The 16,825-nt window shown below is 36.9% G+C and overlaps 1 protein-coding gene and 1 long non-coding RNA gene across 4 annotated transcripts in view; one reads left to right on the top strand and one right to left on the bottom strand.

Annotated features, from left to right (window-relative positions):
• Nucleotides 1-1,276: 1,276 nt before the first annotated feature.
• On the top strand, nt 1,277-16,820 carry LOC116493303. Its single transcript, XR_004253738.1, has 3 exons — nt 1,277-1,334; nt 13,820-13,888; nt 16,690-16,820. It is a non-coding gene; the product is annotated as an uncharacterized LOC116493303 (long non-coding RNA).
• RORA (RAR related orphan receptor A) overlaps nt 8,919-16,825 on the bottom strand; it is a 67,827-nt gene continuing 59,920 nt past the window's right edge. For all 3 annotated transcript variants that reach the window (XM_032194574.1, XM_032194572.1, XM_032194573.1), the window contains exons 8-10: nt 15,438-15,548; nt 14,164-14,276; nt 8,919-12,922 (exon numbers count right to left, since the gene is read on the bottom strand). In XM_032194574.1, coding sequence (XP_032050465.1) covers nt 12,758-12,922; nt 14,164-14,276; nt 15,438-15,548 — 389 coding nt within the window. In that variant the 3' untranslated portion in view covers nt 8,919-12,757. The remainder of the gene's footprint in view (nt 12,923-14,163; nt 14,277-15,437; nt 15,549-16,825) is intronic.

A 16,825-nucleotide genomic window follows, 5' to 3' on the forward strand; every position in this document is an offset into this window, starting at 1 on the left:
GTAGGCGCGGGCGGGCGGCGGGCTCCGGGCGGCCATCTTGTGGCAGGCGCCGCCGTGGCGAGGGTGCGGGGTCGGGCTGGAGGTGCGTCTGAGGGGCTGCCCCGGGGGCTCGCACCCGCCTCCGCGGCCTTCGCCACGGTGTGGCCCCGACTGGGGAGCGGGCGCCTCGAGGCGCCTGTGCCCGCCTCGGGTGCGATGAGGCGGCCGGGCCGGGCTCTGCCGGGCGGTTGGGCCCTCAGGGGGTTTGGCCGCGTGTGAGGGCCGAGGCGCCTCACGGCGGTGGCAGCGCTAAGCGGCTCCCCTCTCCTCCCTGGGCTTTCAGTTTCCCTGGGTTATTCCCTGGGTTACGTGGTAACAGCAGGGCAGAGCCACAAAATCTGCCCCCCGTCCACCCTTTTTTAAATTTTCTGATGATGAGGCTTCCCTCGTGGGTGTGGTGAAATAGCGAGTTCAAATGTTCTCAGTAGCTGTAGATTTACATCACAGAAAGTCATTCACTTGTGGTTTTATAAGAAAAAGTGATCCTCTTCACAGCTCTACCGATGGAGAAATGAAGAGGAAACTGCATATTGTAGCAGTCAAAGTATTCAGAGCACCTAGTCCTGTAACTAAAACTCTGGGGATTATATACAAATGCCTATCAATGTTGAGAGGGTTCAGAATTTTCAAGAGTACTGCATCGGGGTCTGGGGGTCCAGTAGCAGAGAGGAGGGCCATGAAGATGATCAGAGGGCTGCAGCACCTCTGCTATGAAGACAGGCTGAGAGAGCTGGGGCTGGTCAGTCTGCAACAGAGAAGGCTCTGGGCAGACCGCACTGCGTCCTTGCCATGGTTGAAGGGGGCCTACAAGAAAGATGCGAAAATTGTCTTTGGTAGGATGTGTGCTGATAGGATGAGGATTAATGATTTTAAAAGAGGGTAGAAGTAGATCAGATATTTGGAAGAAATTCCTCATTCTGGGTATGGTGAGGAACAGGTTGCCCAGGGAAGCTATGGATGCCCCTTCCCTGGAACTGTTTAAGGCCAGGTTGGATGGAGCTTTGGGTAACCTGGTCAGGTGGGAGGTGACCCTGCCCATGGCAGGGGTTGGAACTAGGTGGTCTTTAAGGCCCCTTCCAATCCAAACCATTCTGTGAGTCTTTGTCCAAACCCACCACCAACCAAGGAGTCTCTAGTTTGCAGTTCAGCATTAAGAAAATGGTCTGATTTTAATTTTGCGCTTTTTTTTTTTTTTGTCTCAGATAGAGGCAGAAAGGTTTTATTTCTCACTGGAGTCCCCCAGAGCCCATTCTTGGAGGTAGCCTTATGAGGAGTAATCTTACTTCAAAGCTCAGGTATGGTGGCAGTTACTTAGCACAATGATTAGAAGACTTGCCCAGGTTGTGAATGTGTCAAGTTAAGTCGAACTTCAGTCTGGCATCTCCCTAAAGCCTGCACTTTCCTTTTTTTTTTTCTTCCTTTAAGTGATATACTTTATAAACATAATTTTCTATTTCTGTGACATAAATGTGAGCACCAGGACACACTCAAAGCCACCAGATCCTAGCCTACAGTTCAGCTTTTGTTACTGGCAGACATGGGAGTCCACAGATTACTGTGAAATGAGAGACAATTTCTTTTGTTTTACTTTGAATGGATGTTGCCTAACATATCAGTGGCTAGTTCGTCCAGTGGCTAGTGTCATCTCCTGCAAATGAAGAGATTGGGCAGAAATCACATCCTGAGGATGAGAAAATTAAACTTGGAATTCCAGTGTCTCAGAGAGTGCTTAAGCCATGAAGTTTGCCCAAGAACAAATGGCACTACTTAGCACTCGCTCTAGGAGTGCAATGGCTTCCATAATTTTTTTCTTGGAGATTCAATATGTAGGTGAAGGCTTCCAGATGCAGTGCTTCAAAGATGAATGCTAATAACTAATTCTGGATTATGGTCAGGCAAATTAATACTGAGCTGTTAAAGTTCTGCCAAGACTGAGGCACTGCTGGCTAGAGGTACAAAGAGAATTTTACATGCCTGAAGTCTTAAGATAGAAATCAAAGGTGCCCCCAAGTTAGCACAACAGAGGGGAGCTGCAACTTTGAATTTTCATGACTAAATAATACTAAAACTTCAGTTTTGATCCATGAATCCTCTTTCAGAACTAGCCCAAAGTGCAGTCTCCAAATTCACTGGTTAGTTTTTAAGCCAGATTTCTTGTATGGTGCACTCAATGCAGCGCACTGTGATGTTAAAGAAGACACTTTCAAGGATAGGGAAGCTAGACTGATCCAAAATAAATCTGAGGATGTTTATGCTCTTCTTAGCCAAAAGGGGAGCTTAAAAGGTGTTGGGGAGTCTTCTAATTTCCCTGCCATCAAGCGTTTTTGATTTATGTAACAAAAACCTCTTGATATATGTGCCTGAAAGCACAGCCTAATTTTGTAATTGTTGATCTCTTGAGGATTAAACCTAATACATATCAAGATACAGAAAAACACAAGATTTTACTAACAAAAAGAGTCAAGACAGATTTTTCCATTAGAAGCTGAAGTTTTATTACAGGATAACAGTACATAAAGCACATCTAAAATCGATGTGTTCAATGCACTTAATAAAGGTAATGTAATATTAAAGGTACAGTTTCTAAGTACAATATAACAACATTCATATTAGAATGAAAATTGGAGTATTTAAAAGACAACATTAAATCTCTTATTTTTACAGTCATATTTACAAAATGAATCAAAATACTTTTTTTCGGGACTGAGTAAAATAACAAACTTGAATATAAGCAGGCTATTGTAAGAGTGAATTGGAAAGGTCCATGAAAGTGAAAAGTTAAGTGATTGGGTAAAGATCATTAGCAAAGGTTTAGTACAATACCACTTTAGTATTCCTCTTGATGGCTTACGTTTAATGGTGGCTAGAAAAGGAATTTATACATACTGTACATATAACAGACGGCATACATTTACATGTACAGTATAGTTTCATTTGAAGTTGTGTGTATTTACAGAAATTTGAGCATATCACTCAACGAGGTTTTTGAAGTTCATGTGCTTAATCCTCAAACTGACGTATATTTGAAATCATCATTTATTCTCATTTTGTTACGTTGAACATTTAGTCAACAGGGAAAATATGTTAACCAAATGGTTTTGCATAAATATATCAAACTATTAAAATTAAAACAATAGGGAGAACGTGTTCCTAGCATTATGTATAAGTTAGTACATACAAATTTAAGAGCGACTCCTTTTCTTTTTGAAAATATCAAAAGGTGACTTAAATCAACAAGGGAAAATAAAATTGTCATGGCTTGTATTTAAATAAGATTGTAGCTTCAAGAGGTTTTTATAATTATCCTGATAGTGTTTGCAATTAAACATTCCACTTATGAAAATATACGCACGGTGCAGTAAAGTTTGTATTTATTTTTAGGACAACAGTATGTTTGCTGTTTAAAAAAAATTATTTATATATATATATTCCTTGAATTGAGGGTATAAAAGCAGTGCATGGAAGCCAAGAATCATGGCTTTAAAATTCACTACCTTCTATTATCAAAAAGTGCAGTAAACAGAAACAATTGTATTTAATAAATTGCTCAAAAATCTTTGCTAAAGATCTTATAAATTCAGTAATATTACAGAAAAATTCTAATAAATATTTAAAAGGTTAATTACCTCCTTAGTTAGATATTTGATATCCATTGGTTTTTAAGAATTAACACAAAAACAGTATCTAGAATGAAAGGAACAGGGGATAAGAATACTTTTAAGGGTACATGACTATGTAAATTAAGGTATATATGAAAAATAAAAACAAAACCCCCAGACCTGACAAATGTTGCGAATTCCACTCCTTAATTAACTTTAGTTGCTAGTGGCTGTCCTCAGATACGTATGCGTGATTTATAAAGCATACCCAAGGACTGAATTTAGCCATCGATCTATCATCGAAGATTTACAGAAAATTCCTATTTACAGTAACTGGAGTTAATTGTGTAGGCATAGCCTAGTAACATCTGCGGTTTGAGTGTGTACAGATCCTATTTAACGTGAAGAGGGAGGAAGGCACCCATCAGAATAACATCTATAAATATCAGATGCCACAAGAAGATAGGTATCTACAAACAAGCCAAATAACTACCTCCCTTTCAGACAGACAGCATATTGTAAATAGTTTATACTGCTAGATTTGATTCTTTTCTTGTTTCTGATACGATACAGGCAGACTGATTTATTAACCAAAAGGGTAACAAGCTGGACAGAACGTTTTTAGTAATGTTAATAATGTAGAAGAAAATTCTACATTTGATATCAAGTATCTGTACCGGTGAAGTAATTTTCTCCTTATTAAATATACTATAGAATAATTTATATAATGACACTATGCATTTAAAGAGAAAACCATGTCCCAAATCTTGTACTCTGATACAGGTACTTGTTGGGCATATGTAGGTGTATATATATATATACACAAATATATATATATTTATATATAGTTATACTCAGTGAAATTAACAAGACCCAAAGGTGGTATTGTCTAGGAATAAAAGGGGTTTGTTTGCTTTTGTTCACAAAAGTAACTTATCTAGCACCACACATCAGAAAAACACAAAAATAGCACACTCTAGTTCTAAACAGCTATGTCTAAAATAGATTATATAGTAAAACAGATATTATACAGCATAATGTGGTATTTGATAAACAGATAAATATTTGCACTGTGTAGGCTGTTTATAGTATAACTTTATCTATACAGAATGAAAGCAAAAAGTTAACTGTATAGAGGTGAGCAGAACAACATTAAATATTATGACTCCAAAGCAGAGACGAAGTTAGAGTTGAAAGAATAGAGCAAGATAAAATGTTTACAGGCCATTACAAGTCCTTAAATTAGTAGTAAAATAAGGAATCAGTTGCTCAAGTTTAAGAAAGCAGTAAACAAGAGATTGCATTTACATGCAGATGTCTAAAACTTGTATTTCTTTTAAATCTATGCACAAAAAGTCATTTGTTTTTATTGCTTGACATTCAGTTATGGCTAGAGTATTTTTTAACCTTTTTTGTACTTTGGAAACAAGAATATTGTTAAAGGTGCCATAAAAATGGACAACATTGAAAACAGTTTGCAAATAAACCACCTAACACTGCAGTTCTTTATACATTTTAAAAAGCCTTGTCTGGGGTTTGTCATATGTTAAATATATTTAAACTGGGAAAATACATTGTAGCTTGAAGCCTCCCATTGGCCCAAACATCCAATACAAAAACACATCTCCAGAAAAGGAGCAGGCAGACAGTACAGTTACATATAAAGAAGCAGCCAGTTAATGTCCTAATATTTCAAATATTCACCACTGTTCTGTAACTTGTTTCTAAATCAATGTAGAAATGAGGAACATTTTGGATTTAGAAAGGTGTACAGTACGTATGCCTTTTTGTGAAATAAAATTCACTGTATTGCTTATGAATTCTCTGCATTAGAAACGACAGCATTACAGATTGCAAATTCCTGTAAAGTTTATGCATCTACATTAAGACTCTGTGGGGTAATTTAGGTTAGTGTTTCTCAAACTGAAAGTCACGACCATTAAAAGTTGCCCAAGTGTTTAGATTATTATCAAAACACTTTGTCAGGCTCACACAGCTTGTTTCTATGTGAATCGTAGCAGCTCTGTTCACCAGCACAGACAGACGCACTGTGCTGGCCGGGGAACTCATCCTACTTAGTGGATGCAGCTCAGCTCCCCTGGCATGAAGGGGCTGCAAGAACTGGCTGTTGGCTGCCTGCGCTTGTGGTAGCCATGGAGTTACTGCTGAATACCCAGCAGCAGCTCAGTTGCTTTAGCTGGGCAAGGCGGCCAGTAATTACACCTGGTTCTCACTCCCTACCCCAGGAAAACTAAGTTAATTCCAACACATAGAGCTCTATGAAGAAATATAGCCCAGAGGGACTGTGCTTTCAGAAAGCTTGAGAAACACTGACTTGCAGGAAAACAAGTACACAAAGGACATAGGAACACTGAAAACATGCAGGTGTTAACAAAAAGGTGTGGTGTCACACATCAAGTTGAACAACTTGATTGTGAAGGTCAGCTTGAAGAAGTAATGAGATTCTGAGGGAAGACAAAGAAATGAATATTGTGGCAGGAGGATTGAACCCATGAGTATTGATCTGAAGCCTTTATCATGTTTTTTCTTATTTGGATAGCCTACTTATTGCTATAAAGTTATTGCTATATTCTACCGATGATAAAGGCAAACAAACAAAAGACAAGATAAAGAGCAATGTTACGTGTGAAATAGGTAGAATACAGCTTTTATTTTGATGTTAAAATTCTATTTAGTACCTGAATAAAGTTCCAAAGATAGACTGTATATTAACCTAAATGTTACATATTTTCCCCTCAAGTCCAGTGACTTAGCATTATTTAGTGAGCTACTAACACAGTACTAGGATTAAAGCACATACTCAATGATTTTTAAATAAATAACTCATTCAAATTTTAAAACTTCTCTTTTTGTTGTTGTATTTGGTATCCTTATGCATTTGCCCTCATTTCCACCAAATGATTTACTGACAAATATTTACGCAAAAAGAAAATAGGAGGTTAATATTCAAATACATTGATGGAATGCAATGTTTAAAGTAATAAATATTAGTATTAATAATAAAAATTTAATTCTAGTAGTTACATTTCTCTAGCTAAGGAAAATAAAAATGTTTCCTCTGTGCAATCAAAATGAGCTAGCACAGGTAGAATTTCGGATACTGACTACTCAAAAGCAAATTGCTTCTTATTTTGGGATATTGGATGATATATGCTGTTTCTGACACTGATTTATCTACTTTGGGGACTTCAAGAATTTGCTGGAAAAAATCATACACTGTTTGCACAGCTTCTACTGGCAACCTATTTGTTCATCAAGTACAGACTGGGGAACATCTATGTCAATCCTTAGAGCCCAAAAGAAGATACTGTAATGTTTGGATCACCCCGCTACATAGTTAATACATTGTGTAGACTGCGAGTATTAATAGTATGTTTAATTGATCAGCAAGTATGAAAAGGAGGATTTCTGTTGAGAATCAGCAATAGTGATTTTCTTCTGGTGACATTGCCAGAACGCAAGCTAATCAGGAGGTCATACTTACTTAGCAGTTGTAAGCCTTAGAAGGCCATTCCAAGCTAAACTGGACCATCAGCTTGCAAAATGTTAAGAAAGGATTCCCTAATGATTATATGTGAGATCAAGTAAACAACTGGAAGCCATAGACCCAGTGGAAAACAAAACAAACTTACTAACCTAAGATACTGGAGAACTGATGCTTTTTGCAAGAAAAAAAGACGTTTGATAGAGAAATTCACTCTCTTCCTGATCTCTAACCAGTCTTGAAATCTTGCTCATTTTGTCCATAGTTGCTTATTTACTTTCCTACTTGCATTTTCAAAATAATGTGAGGCCACAAAAGAAAACTAATTGTGATAGGCTTCCAGAATCATACAATTTGGCACTTAGAGACTTACTAGACACTGCTGGTTTTCGCTACTGTTGTGATCATTTGAAACTGATGTACTAGATACGAAAATGACTGACTTCAGCCTTAGTGTTTCTTTCCTGTCAGGTTTTTTGCTTTACCATGAAGCATAAGTGATAATGACAGATAAGGTCTGAATTACTGTTCTTGTATTCTATGTGACTTTACTGCCAAAACCTGATCATTGCATTTTCATTCATATTGTACTATCATAAACTGATTTGTTTTCTTTGACAATTTAAATACTGAAAACCCATTTTATATTGCAAAACACAGAAATTCACCTGGAAAAAGTCCTATAACAACGTCCAGAGGTTATTGAAATTAAATTTCCATCACGATCTATTAATGGATCAGCATTAATTTATTTGCTAAAATATAATTGCAAAAACCTTTGCAATTGTTTGGAGTAATATTGTTTGGAAGAAAATAAAGACCAAGGAGCAGATAGATTGCAAAACTGAGTCATAGAATGAGGCACACATAGAGCATTTAGTTAAAAAAAAAATAAAAATCTATCCAGTTCTCTTGTGCCTGGGGGAGAGGGGGAGAGGGGAAGGGAAGAAATACTAGCTTTTTTTTTTTTTTTTCTTTTTAAAGTAATTTGTCCCACCAGTAGTACTGGCCACCCTGTTGAAGAGTTTTAGAAGATCCCTGAGCACATTAGTTTCTGACTCTTAACCCCAGCTCCAAAATGATAGGGCCTCCGTTGTTGATAACAAGATGGATTGTCATTCACAGTTAAGTCAATCATAAGGTGCTTATATATTTACCCTTTTTTTCACCAATCAGCACAAAGAACTGTCAGAAAATAACTTTTATTTTTCTTTTTAAATAATAAAAGGGCACAAAATTATTAAACAGTCAATGTTTTGTGACAGTGGTTTAGGATTATTATCTGGCTGCCCCTCAACAACAGACAAGTGATTCAATCGACATTCCTTAGCAAAAAAAAAAAAAAAAAAAAAAAAAAAAAAAAAAAAGGCAAAAAAAATCCTGTACAAATATGTATTTTTCCCTGAGGGATCAAGGTTACACCCGCAAGTGCTCTATGTACATATTGCACTGTAGAGGAATGAAGAACATGTGCAAAAAAAGCAACAATGATTGAAGCTTACTAATCAAACCTTTTAATCATGACCGCTATGTCATCTTGCATTTTGGAATGTCGGAACACAGCTATTCCTTAAATCTACAATGTAAAAAATGAAGAAAAGAAAGAAAAAGAAACACACACCTCTACTATGGCACATTCAATGAAATAAAAAGTTTTCCAAAGACAAATAGACAAATTCCATCAAGAAAATAATACAAAGTTCGTTCATTTGTGTTTTTTTTTGTTTTTTAGAAAAATTACATTACTTTCTTTCATTGTTTCACATTACAAAATCTTTTTTTTTTTTTTTTTTTAATGTTTACACAAATCACATTTTATTGCAGGAATATTTCAAGTGCCATCAAATATTTATAGAAGGGTTAAAAAAATAGAAGTCTCTCTAAAGTGGTCCAGACAAGGCTTTGTATAGAATAAATCTTTTTTCCACCTTCTGTTTTTGTCTTAAGTATTTTCAATACATTTTCTTTTTTTCATTGACACTTAAGAGCCTAGAAGCAGCCACTCACACGCACCCACGCATATATTCATGTGCGCACAACAGTACTCTCTCTCACACACACAGGTGTACATACACACACAGATATCTTGGTATCCATACTAAGATAGATAAGCTTTAATAAAGAACAACCAAACTTAAAAACAGCCTCCCTTTTCACCTCATCCCATAGTTTTTAAAAACCAAACAATATTAGAGATGCTGAAGTATGTTAGGGCGGTCCAAATGACAGTATACTATACTCTTTTCTAGAAAGCCAGAAAATATCTCTGTGGATAGTTATTATGCCCAATAAAAAGTCTCTTTGCAGACCTCAATGAACGGATCATTCAAGAGCAATATGTTACTTCTTTATCTTCAGCTATCCTCACGTTTTTGTTTGTAGTCAGCTGGGCAGATCATGAAGATACTTGTGAATATCCACTGCCCCCCAGTATGGTTTTTAACTGAATAGTCTGTTGATTGTCTGACACCAGGCCACAGTCCCAGAGTTGTGCAGAGTGCACTTCCTCTGCCGCGTCAGGTTCTCACATGGCAGGCATTCCGGCCAGCCGCACTGAGGCTAGTCTACATCCCCTTTCATAACAGCCTCTGTGGCAACTGCCGTCTTTTCAGTACATCTGCCATGGCCGTATCTCTTTTTTCCTTGTCTCTACCAAGCGAAACAAAGCCAGTAATATTCTATTGCCAAGTGGCTGCTAACTGTGATCAGGAAAGCAGACTTCCTTGGAGTGTGTATGCACAGCCTGGTTTGACAAGGTGCTAGTACACAGGAGCTCCCGCTGTGAAAAACAACAGCATGTAGGTGCTGCATAACCTGGGAGATCATGGCACAAACCAATTCTAGATGTAACAGGCTTTCAGTTAAGGCCTTATTAGGAACCCTTCTATGATTATGCATTTTATTATTAAATGCTCCCCAATTCTGTGTTGTCAGTGACTTATGGGTATAAATACTCTGAACTAGATACTGAACAAAACCATTGGCGTCTAAAGGCCTGGTAAAGTACTAATATTCATCAGGAAAAGATAGGTTAATGATGTGACTGAAAATTAATCCCAATTGCCTGGTAGTCTACTTATTTTCAGAAACAGGAGTTGTATCTCACTCTCTAAAAAAGTACAAGTCTTACTTCATTACTCATTAGTTGACACTGCAATTAAGTTTAGTTGATCTTTAAAGGACTAGCACCTAAGGCTGGTCACATTCAGAAAACATTTGTTAGTTAAAAATGTTGATTTAAAAGTAGGAACACATACTGGAATCAAAGTACCGTATCATGCCAGTTACTCCAATAAAGTAAACAATGATTCTAGGAAAAGGTATCAGTGAGATTGCAGAGAGCGTGTGCTGGGCTGGGAGCGGGCAGGATGGCACAGCACAAGGACAGCTCTCTGGCCTCCATCCTGGTGCTCACAAAGCTGCAAGTGTTCCTGTCCACCTCTCCCTGCTTTCACCCCATATAGAGGAATGATAGCCAAGTGCTATCCAGTGCTATCTACAAGGTTCCCTGACGAAAAAAAAACAACTTTGAGAGGTCATGGCTCAATGGCTCAATTTGACCCTAAAGGAAACATTCAAATCACAGAATAAATCTCTGTTTTGCTTGTAATGATCTGCTGCCCTAGTTCTTCTTTTAAAATGGTTAGACTTCAGTGTGCTTCTGTTCAATTGAATGTTACTTTTCAATGACTGTATGTAAGCAATTTATTATCTTTGGAAATTGAAGTGGTAGAGTGCATTGTGGGTTTTTCTCTTTTTTAAAGTCCTATTTTTTTCATATGTACTTCATCATAAACTTAATTTGTACAGGTCTATAAGACATCTGGTTGTGTGTACTCATCTCATCCAAAAGCAGTTATGCACCTCTGGTGCAATAAGCCACAGTTTATTTTGTGATGTGGTTTAGTGTGGATATGTTCCCTTCAGAACTAATTTAATTTCTGTATCTTGCTGCATTTACTCAGAGACAGTACTATATGTAAAGAGAATGGTAACGTATTAATAAAGATGGCAAGATTTGGCTTATCAGTTGGTTACGCAACGCAGGAATCACAACTTCAAAATGCCAGAATGTAGATTTATGGTATTTGTGATTTCCAGGCATTAAACAGAGTCCAAAACAATGTTTTCTAGCAACAGCGTACCCTTATTTTATTAGTCTGTTCTCATGTGATAAACTTTAAAGTGCATCGATTTAAATAAAGAGAGCAATTCTGTTCAGCTACTTTAAATTGAACTGGTGGATGTTTGAAGAACATGGGTCACTGTCTAATCTCACTGAAGCCAAAACCAAACATCCTGTGGATTTTGGTAGGATAGAGTTTGGAGTTTGAAGGCATTGTTTACAAAATGGAGTAAAAAGTATGTAATATTATGTCTAAAAACCAATTTTCCACATATATGTCATACACATACTTTTACTGTAGATACAGACTTGAGTAAATCCCTTCAAACCTGGGTTTATGTTGGGCTTGGCACACTTTGTTAACAGCATGATTTTCAAGGGTGATGCTTTATTCTATCTGTAAGCGATCTGTAATTGCTTAAGTTAACTTTGTCCAAGGAAACTCAGCACCTTTGAAAATGAGGCTTTTGACTTGTGTGCCTAAATCTGAATCTTGGCATATAATTTTAAACATCCAGGTTTGAAAGACTTGAAAACAAAAGTACCTTTTAAATTAACAGTTGAAAAGCTGATTTTAATTTAGAAACTTTTCCTTATTTTCAAACACTTAAAAAAAAATCTGTGTAACCATTTCAGGATATGACCAGCCTCTCTTTAAAAGTAACATGGAAAACAGCAGCATAAATACCTCCCAATGTACCAGTACCTGCCAAAAACCTTTTTCAGTTAAACTTGAATTTCTGGTGCACATGCAACACAACAATGAACACGCTAGCATTTAATTTAAAGAAAAAGGTGCAAAATGAAAGTGCCTTATCAATTCAACAAGAAAAGCTATACCAGTAACTACATTTTATATTAATTAAAACAATATATAAACAATATCTCTTTTGCTATATATAGTCTTCATGCCCATTTACCCTGTAATATATTATAATGCTATTGTTGCTATTGCTATGGACCCTTTTCATGCCGTTCTGTCTACTGGCAAACAGTGGTAGGTGAAAAAAATCGTCCTTCATGAAACAATGAGCAAGTTGTGCAAACTGATGCTGAAATCTCTGCAATGCACACCAGTCGCTGATTACTAGGTGGACTCTCTGTTCTGATCAACAAATTGATTGTTCTGTCAGAAGTCTGGGCAGTGAACTACAAGAGAAAACAACCTTCTGATATTAGTACCCTCAGTCTGTGTAAACAGAGGTCAAGGATTGAGAAGCTGAGACAGAAAAAGGGTCCATATTTGTAGGCATAATGGAAATCATATGCATGAGAAAAACAAGTTCAACTTTGTTTCGTTGTTTCCCATCCTTCGCCTGACCCCGACTGCCAAGAGATGTGCAGTGTGTTGGCTCCCTAGGTCTGTGCAGGGCCATATAAAGTGTCTCGGTTTTCTTTTTTTTCTCTTTTTTTTTTTTTTTTCTCTTTTCCTTTCTTTTGTTTTAATGTTTGTACTTCAGACATTCTAGAAGTGCTTAGGTGATACGTTTACCCATCAATTTGCATCGCTGGCTCAAATTCTGAAGTGAACAACTCCTTGTAAAGTGGAGGAAAATGAAGTCGTACAATGTCTGGGTATATTGCTTTAAATGCCATAAGCTTTTCTGTATGTCGTCCGCACAGTGCTCTTAAAGTAGACACTTTGCATATTAACTGTAAAAAAAATGAACAGAAGTCACAGAGTCATACATAGAACCAGGCCTCCTTAGGATCAGAGCTCTCTGAAACATATGGAATTCACTTCAGTTGTTTACATTAACAGTGACATTTCAGAAGCATAGTAGTGGCTGAGTATGGTATGTCAGATTTAAAAAAAAGGAAAAGGGGGAAGCCACTAAAATGCTATCAAGTAATGTATGAATACTATTTGTGAAAGAATCTTTCCTTGAAGTAGCTAGAAAAATGTATCACTTGCCTAGTATCTAGGCAATAGCATGAGCACCAGATTGATATGGAACTATTACCTGTCTGGACCTTTATTCATGCTACTTAGCTACTTCCTTGGAAGAAGGCATGGCTGATAGCTCTTAAACCCACTGTATTATATAGGGAAATGGCAGTATAATAGATCAGGCTATTTACATTTATGCCCAATAAAGGTAAAATGAAATTGTCATAAAGGAAAGATCAGAAAAATCTGTACTAAAAAAAAATATGGCTAGAGCGGTCATTGAACTTACTGAGTACATATTTGTACAAAAGCACTGGAAGAAACCTTCTAACAAAGGTATCTAAAGTATATGCTGGGAAAAGAATGATATGAGCTAGGACTTGAAATGAGGACAATCTGGAAAGCCTAGACTTTATACTGGGCTGTAACATCCTGCTTGTTGTAATTAATTCCATGGTGTTAAACTAAGCATGAACATCCCTTCTGTGAAGTTCAACAAGGAACTATGTCTGCAAGGTAGTGCCTGTCCTTCCCCTGGTTTTCACTTTTTTTTTTTTTTTTTTTTTAAAACATCACACTGCCTTTGAATTTTTGAAAACTTATGTGATGATACTTTAGATTAACATAATAGTATTTACTATCTCTTTTCTCCTCCCTAGCCATCAAGATTTGGAAAAAATGATGAGAAAAAGACTGTGTGGGGAACTCACGGAATGCTGAGAAACAAGGTTAGTTTGGATATTGTGTCTTGTCACAACCTAGTTGTCATGCAGACAGAGGTTTCATGAAGATCAAGGCCTGCATATTGGAAAACTGAAATAGTGTTCTGCATGGCAGAAATGTTGTTTAGGACAAGTAGAATAAAAACGTTGATGGGTTTTCATTTTCATTTTGCATTTATGCATTTACTAAACCATACTTTAGTGTGGTTTAGTGTGGCTTTTATATTGTTCATAAGAAAGTGTACTTTCACAGTTGTGACATGGCACAGTATGATTCATACCTTTGTTAGAATTCCATCTTCTCGGTGGTTTTTCTGTAGGACGTGCTGAAGTGCTAGCTGAATCTTCTGTTGGAGTTTTTCAATTTTTACCTTCTCCTGAAGCCATGAACGATCTAAATACAAATGGAGTTAACACCTCTAGTACTGCGTACATCCATCACATTGCACCAAGAAATACTAATTCTATTGCAAATTTGTATTTCCTGTTTGCAATCTTCCTTACATTTTAACACTCTTACATAAGAAATGAGTTTTAAAATTCATTGGTTTTGGAATACATTTATTACCTCGATTTAAAATTACTTTTATAAAGCCCTCAATAAGAAGATTGCTGCATATCTGAATAAGCTTTATTAATTATTTGCTAATAAGGTCTTTAAAATGCAGGGTGTTTACAAAACGAAGCTAGCAACTTTTTAGTGGGAAATGAATAGATTACATAATGAACAAGCAGTTGGAGTGGAACTCTTTCCTTAGACCTATAGTGACATACAGAAAAATCAGAAGCAATATTAAGCTATTCAAAAAGTGCTCCTAAACTTCCTAGCAGAAATGAAGGATCACCTGCGACAGCTGGTGTGGCAGAACTGAGAGATTCTGTGGCTTAAATACTAAGACAAAGGGCAAACATACTTCCATCACGGCAAATAGCATAAAAATATCTTTATGATGGAGTCAATAACTCACTGTTGCTAATAGACTCCTCCAACACATACTGCTGAGTCCACTATACTGCAGTTTAAAAAAAGACTGTATTTCCTTTGGTCTTATGCCAAACACAAACTGACTTTCTCAAGTGGTATCCTATTTCACCCAACTTAATATGTCTTCCCAGTACCTGGAGTACTGTGTGAATCTGTTTGAGATAATAATCTCAGAAAAAACCACATTTTATCATGTGCTTGTGACAATTCTGTTACAGCTGCACGCTCACACCCACTGGCAGTTGACTATATCAATTCAATGCTGTCCATGTTCTGCCTGTCCCACCTAGATCGCCCTGGTGATCTCAATCAACATGCATTTAAGCTTTTGCGAAGAAGCTGTATCAACAAGGAGAAACATTAGAAAACATGGGTTTAGATTAGAATTTCCAACTTGATTTGTTCTTAAATTTATGTTTTAAATATATTTATGAAAAAAATTGGTCATGAGGGACCAAAACATTGTTGACATTTCATGCTGTCTGATAGTCTTAGCTTTACCATTAAAAGATACTTCAAAATGAAAATGAACTCTACCATAGAAATCTAGAGCAATACTTTTTCTCTTACCTGCTGACATTAAAACAAATGCAGAAAACAAAGCTATCTCATCTTCTGTCAGGTGCATAGAACACAAACTTTTTCCAAATTCAAACACAAAACTAATGAAGTCTTCACAACCTGCCAAAAAGAAGGTACAGCTCATGCCAAATTGTTTAAAACCATTTCAAAGCTACACAGTTGCTGATATATTCTGATGAAGGTGAAACATGGGTGTAAAATACTTTATGAGTGAACATTCTTCCCCTTAAGGACTGTCGAGTGATGATATCGAGATCTCATTCATGCCTGTTTTTTTTTAACCTATTCACCCTATTTTATTTATTTATTTATTTACCAATTTAACCTAGTCCCACAAGTCCCCCACACCCTGGTACCCAGTATTCTGAAGGCTTTGTACATTTTATCTTGTTGTTCTTTTGGGGTAAATACAGATGAAAACCAAGCCATTTTTGAACTCAAAATCAGTTTGGCTTTGTTGCCATTCTAAATGAAACTTTCTCATGTTACTGTGGACTGGATGTTTTAAATGTGTACTTGGAAAATGCTGATTTCAATAATATTGAGCACACAGAAGAGGGAGGGGAGAAAGGCATACAAGATACATGCAGGAGCAAAAGGAGAAGCCAGGGTCTGAAAGCTTTTCATGCAGAAAAAGAACTGTGTCTCCTTTCATCCATTCTCTTGCTCACACAGGTGTAAGTCAGGTTACTGCTGCTGTTACACATGCTGTTACGCAGTTCACAAAAGCTGAGCCCTGCTTTGAAAGGGACTGCAACCTCTGTTGGAATAGGGTTCTCCTCTGCAGATCTCAGCCCCCAACCCAGCTTAAATTTCTGGGTGTAGTTGGTAACAGATGAAAGTAATTTTTCATTGGATCTAGTAGCAGGTAGAGGCCCACATCTGATACTGCATTCTCTGAATTGTTTGCACTGAGACTTTGTACCTTGAGGTATTTTAGAAAGGCATGGAATACTTCAGTAACTGTATGGTATTCTTCACTGCCATATTGTCACTGCCATTTTTCACTGCCCTCCAAAATGGCTTACATCCCAAATTTATACCCAATTAAATGCATCCTTTTAAAAATAGAAGTTTAAAAAAATTGCTACGGTATGGTTTAATTAAAAAAATATTTACAATATTTTACTTGCAAATAACTAGATTTTGCATATTACAAGACACTATTAACAACTTCAAAGCAGTAATGTCAGTGTATCCAAAAGAGACTTAAAGTTTCCTTTTTTTTTTTTTCCAACAGGATACATCAAACTTTACAAGGGATTATGAAATCTGAGCTTCTGTTCTTCACAAATGTGTCCAAACAGACCTACCCTGATCTAAGGTACATAATGGATTTTAACACCAACAATCCTTTGCTGCATGGAGTTAAGCTG

The sequence above is a fragment of the Aythya fuligula genome, chromosome 11, assembly GCF_009819795.1.
Source record: "Aythya fuligula isolate bAytFul2 chromosome 11, bAytFul2.pri, whole genome shotgun sequence".
Classification (NCBI taxonomy): domain Eukaryota; kingdom Metazoa; phylum Chordata; class Aves; order Anseriformes; family Anatidae; genus Aythya; species Aythya fuligula.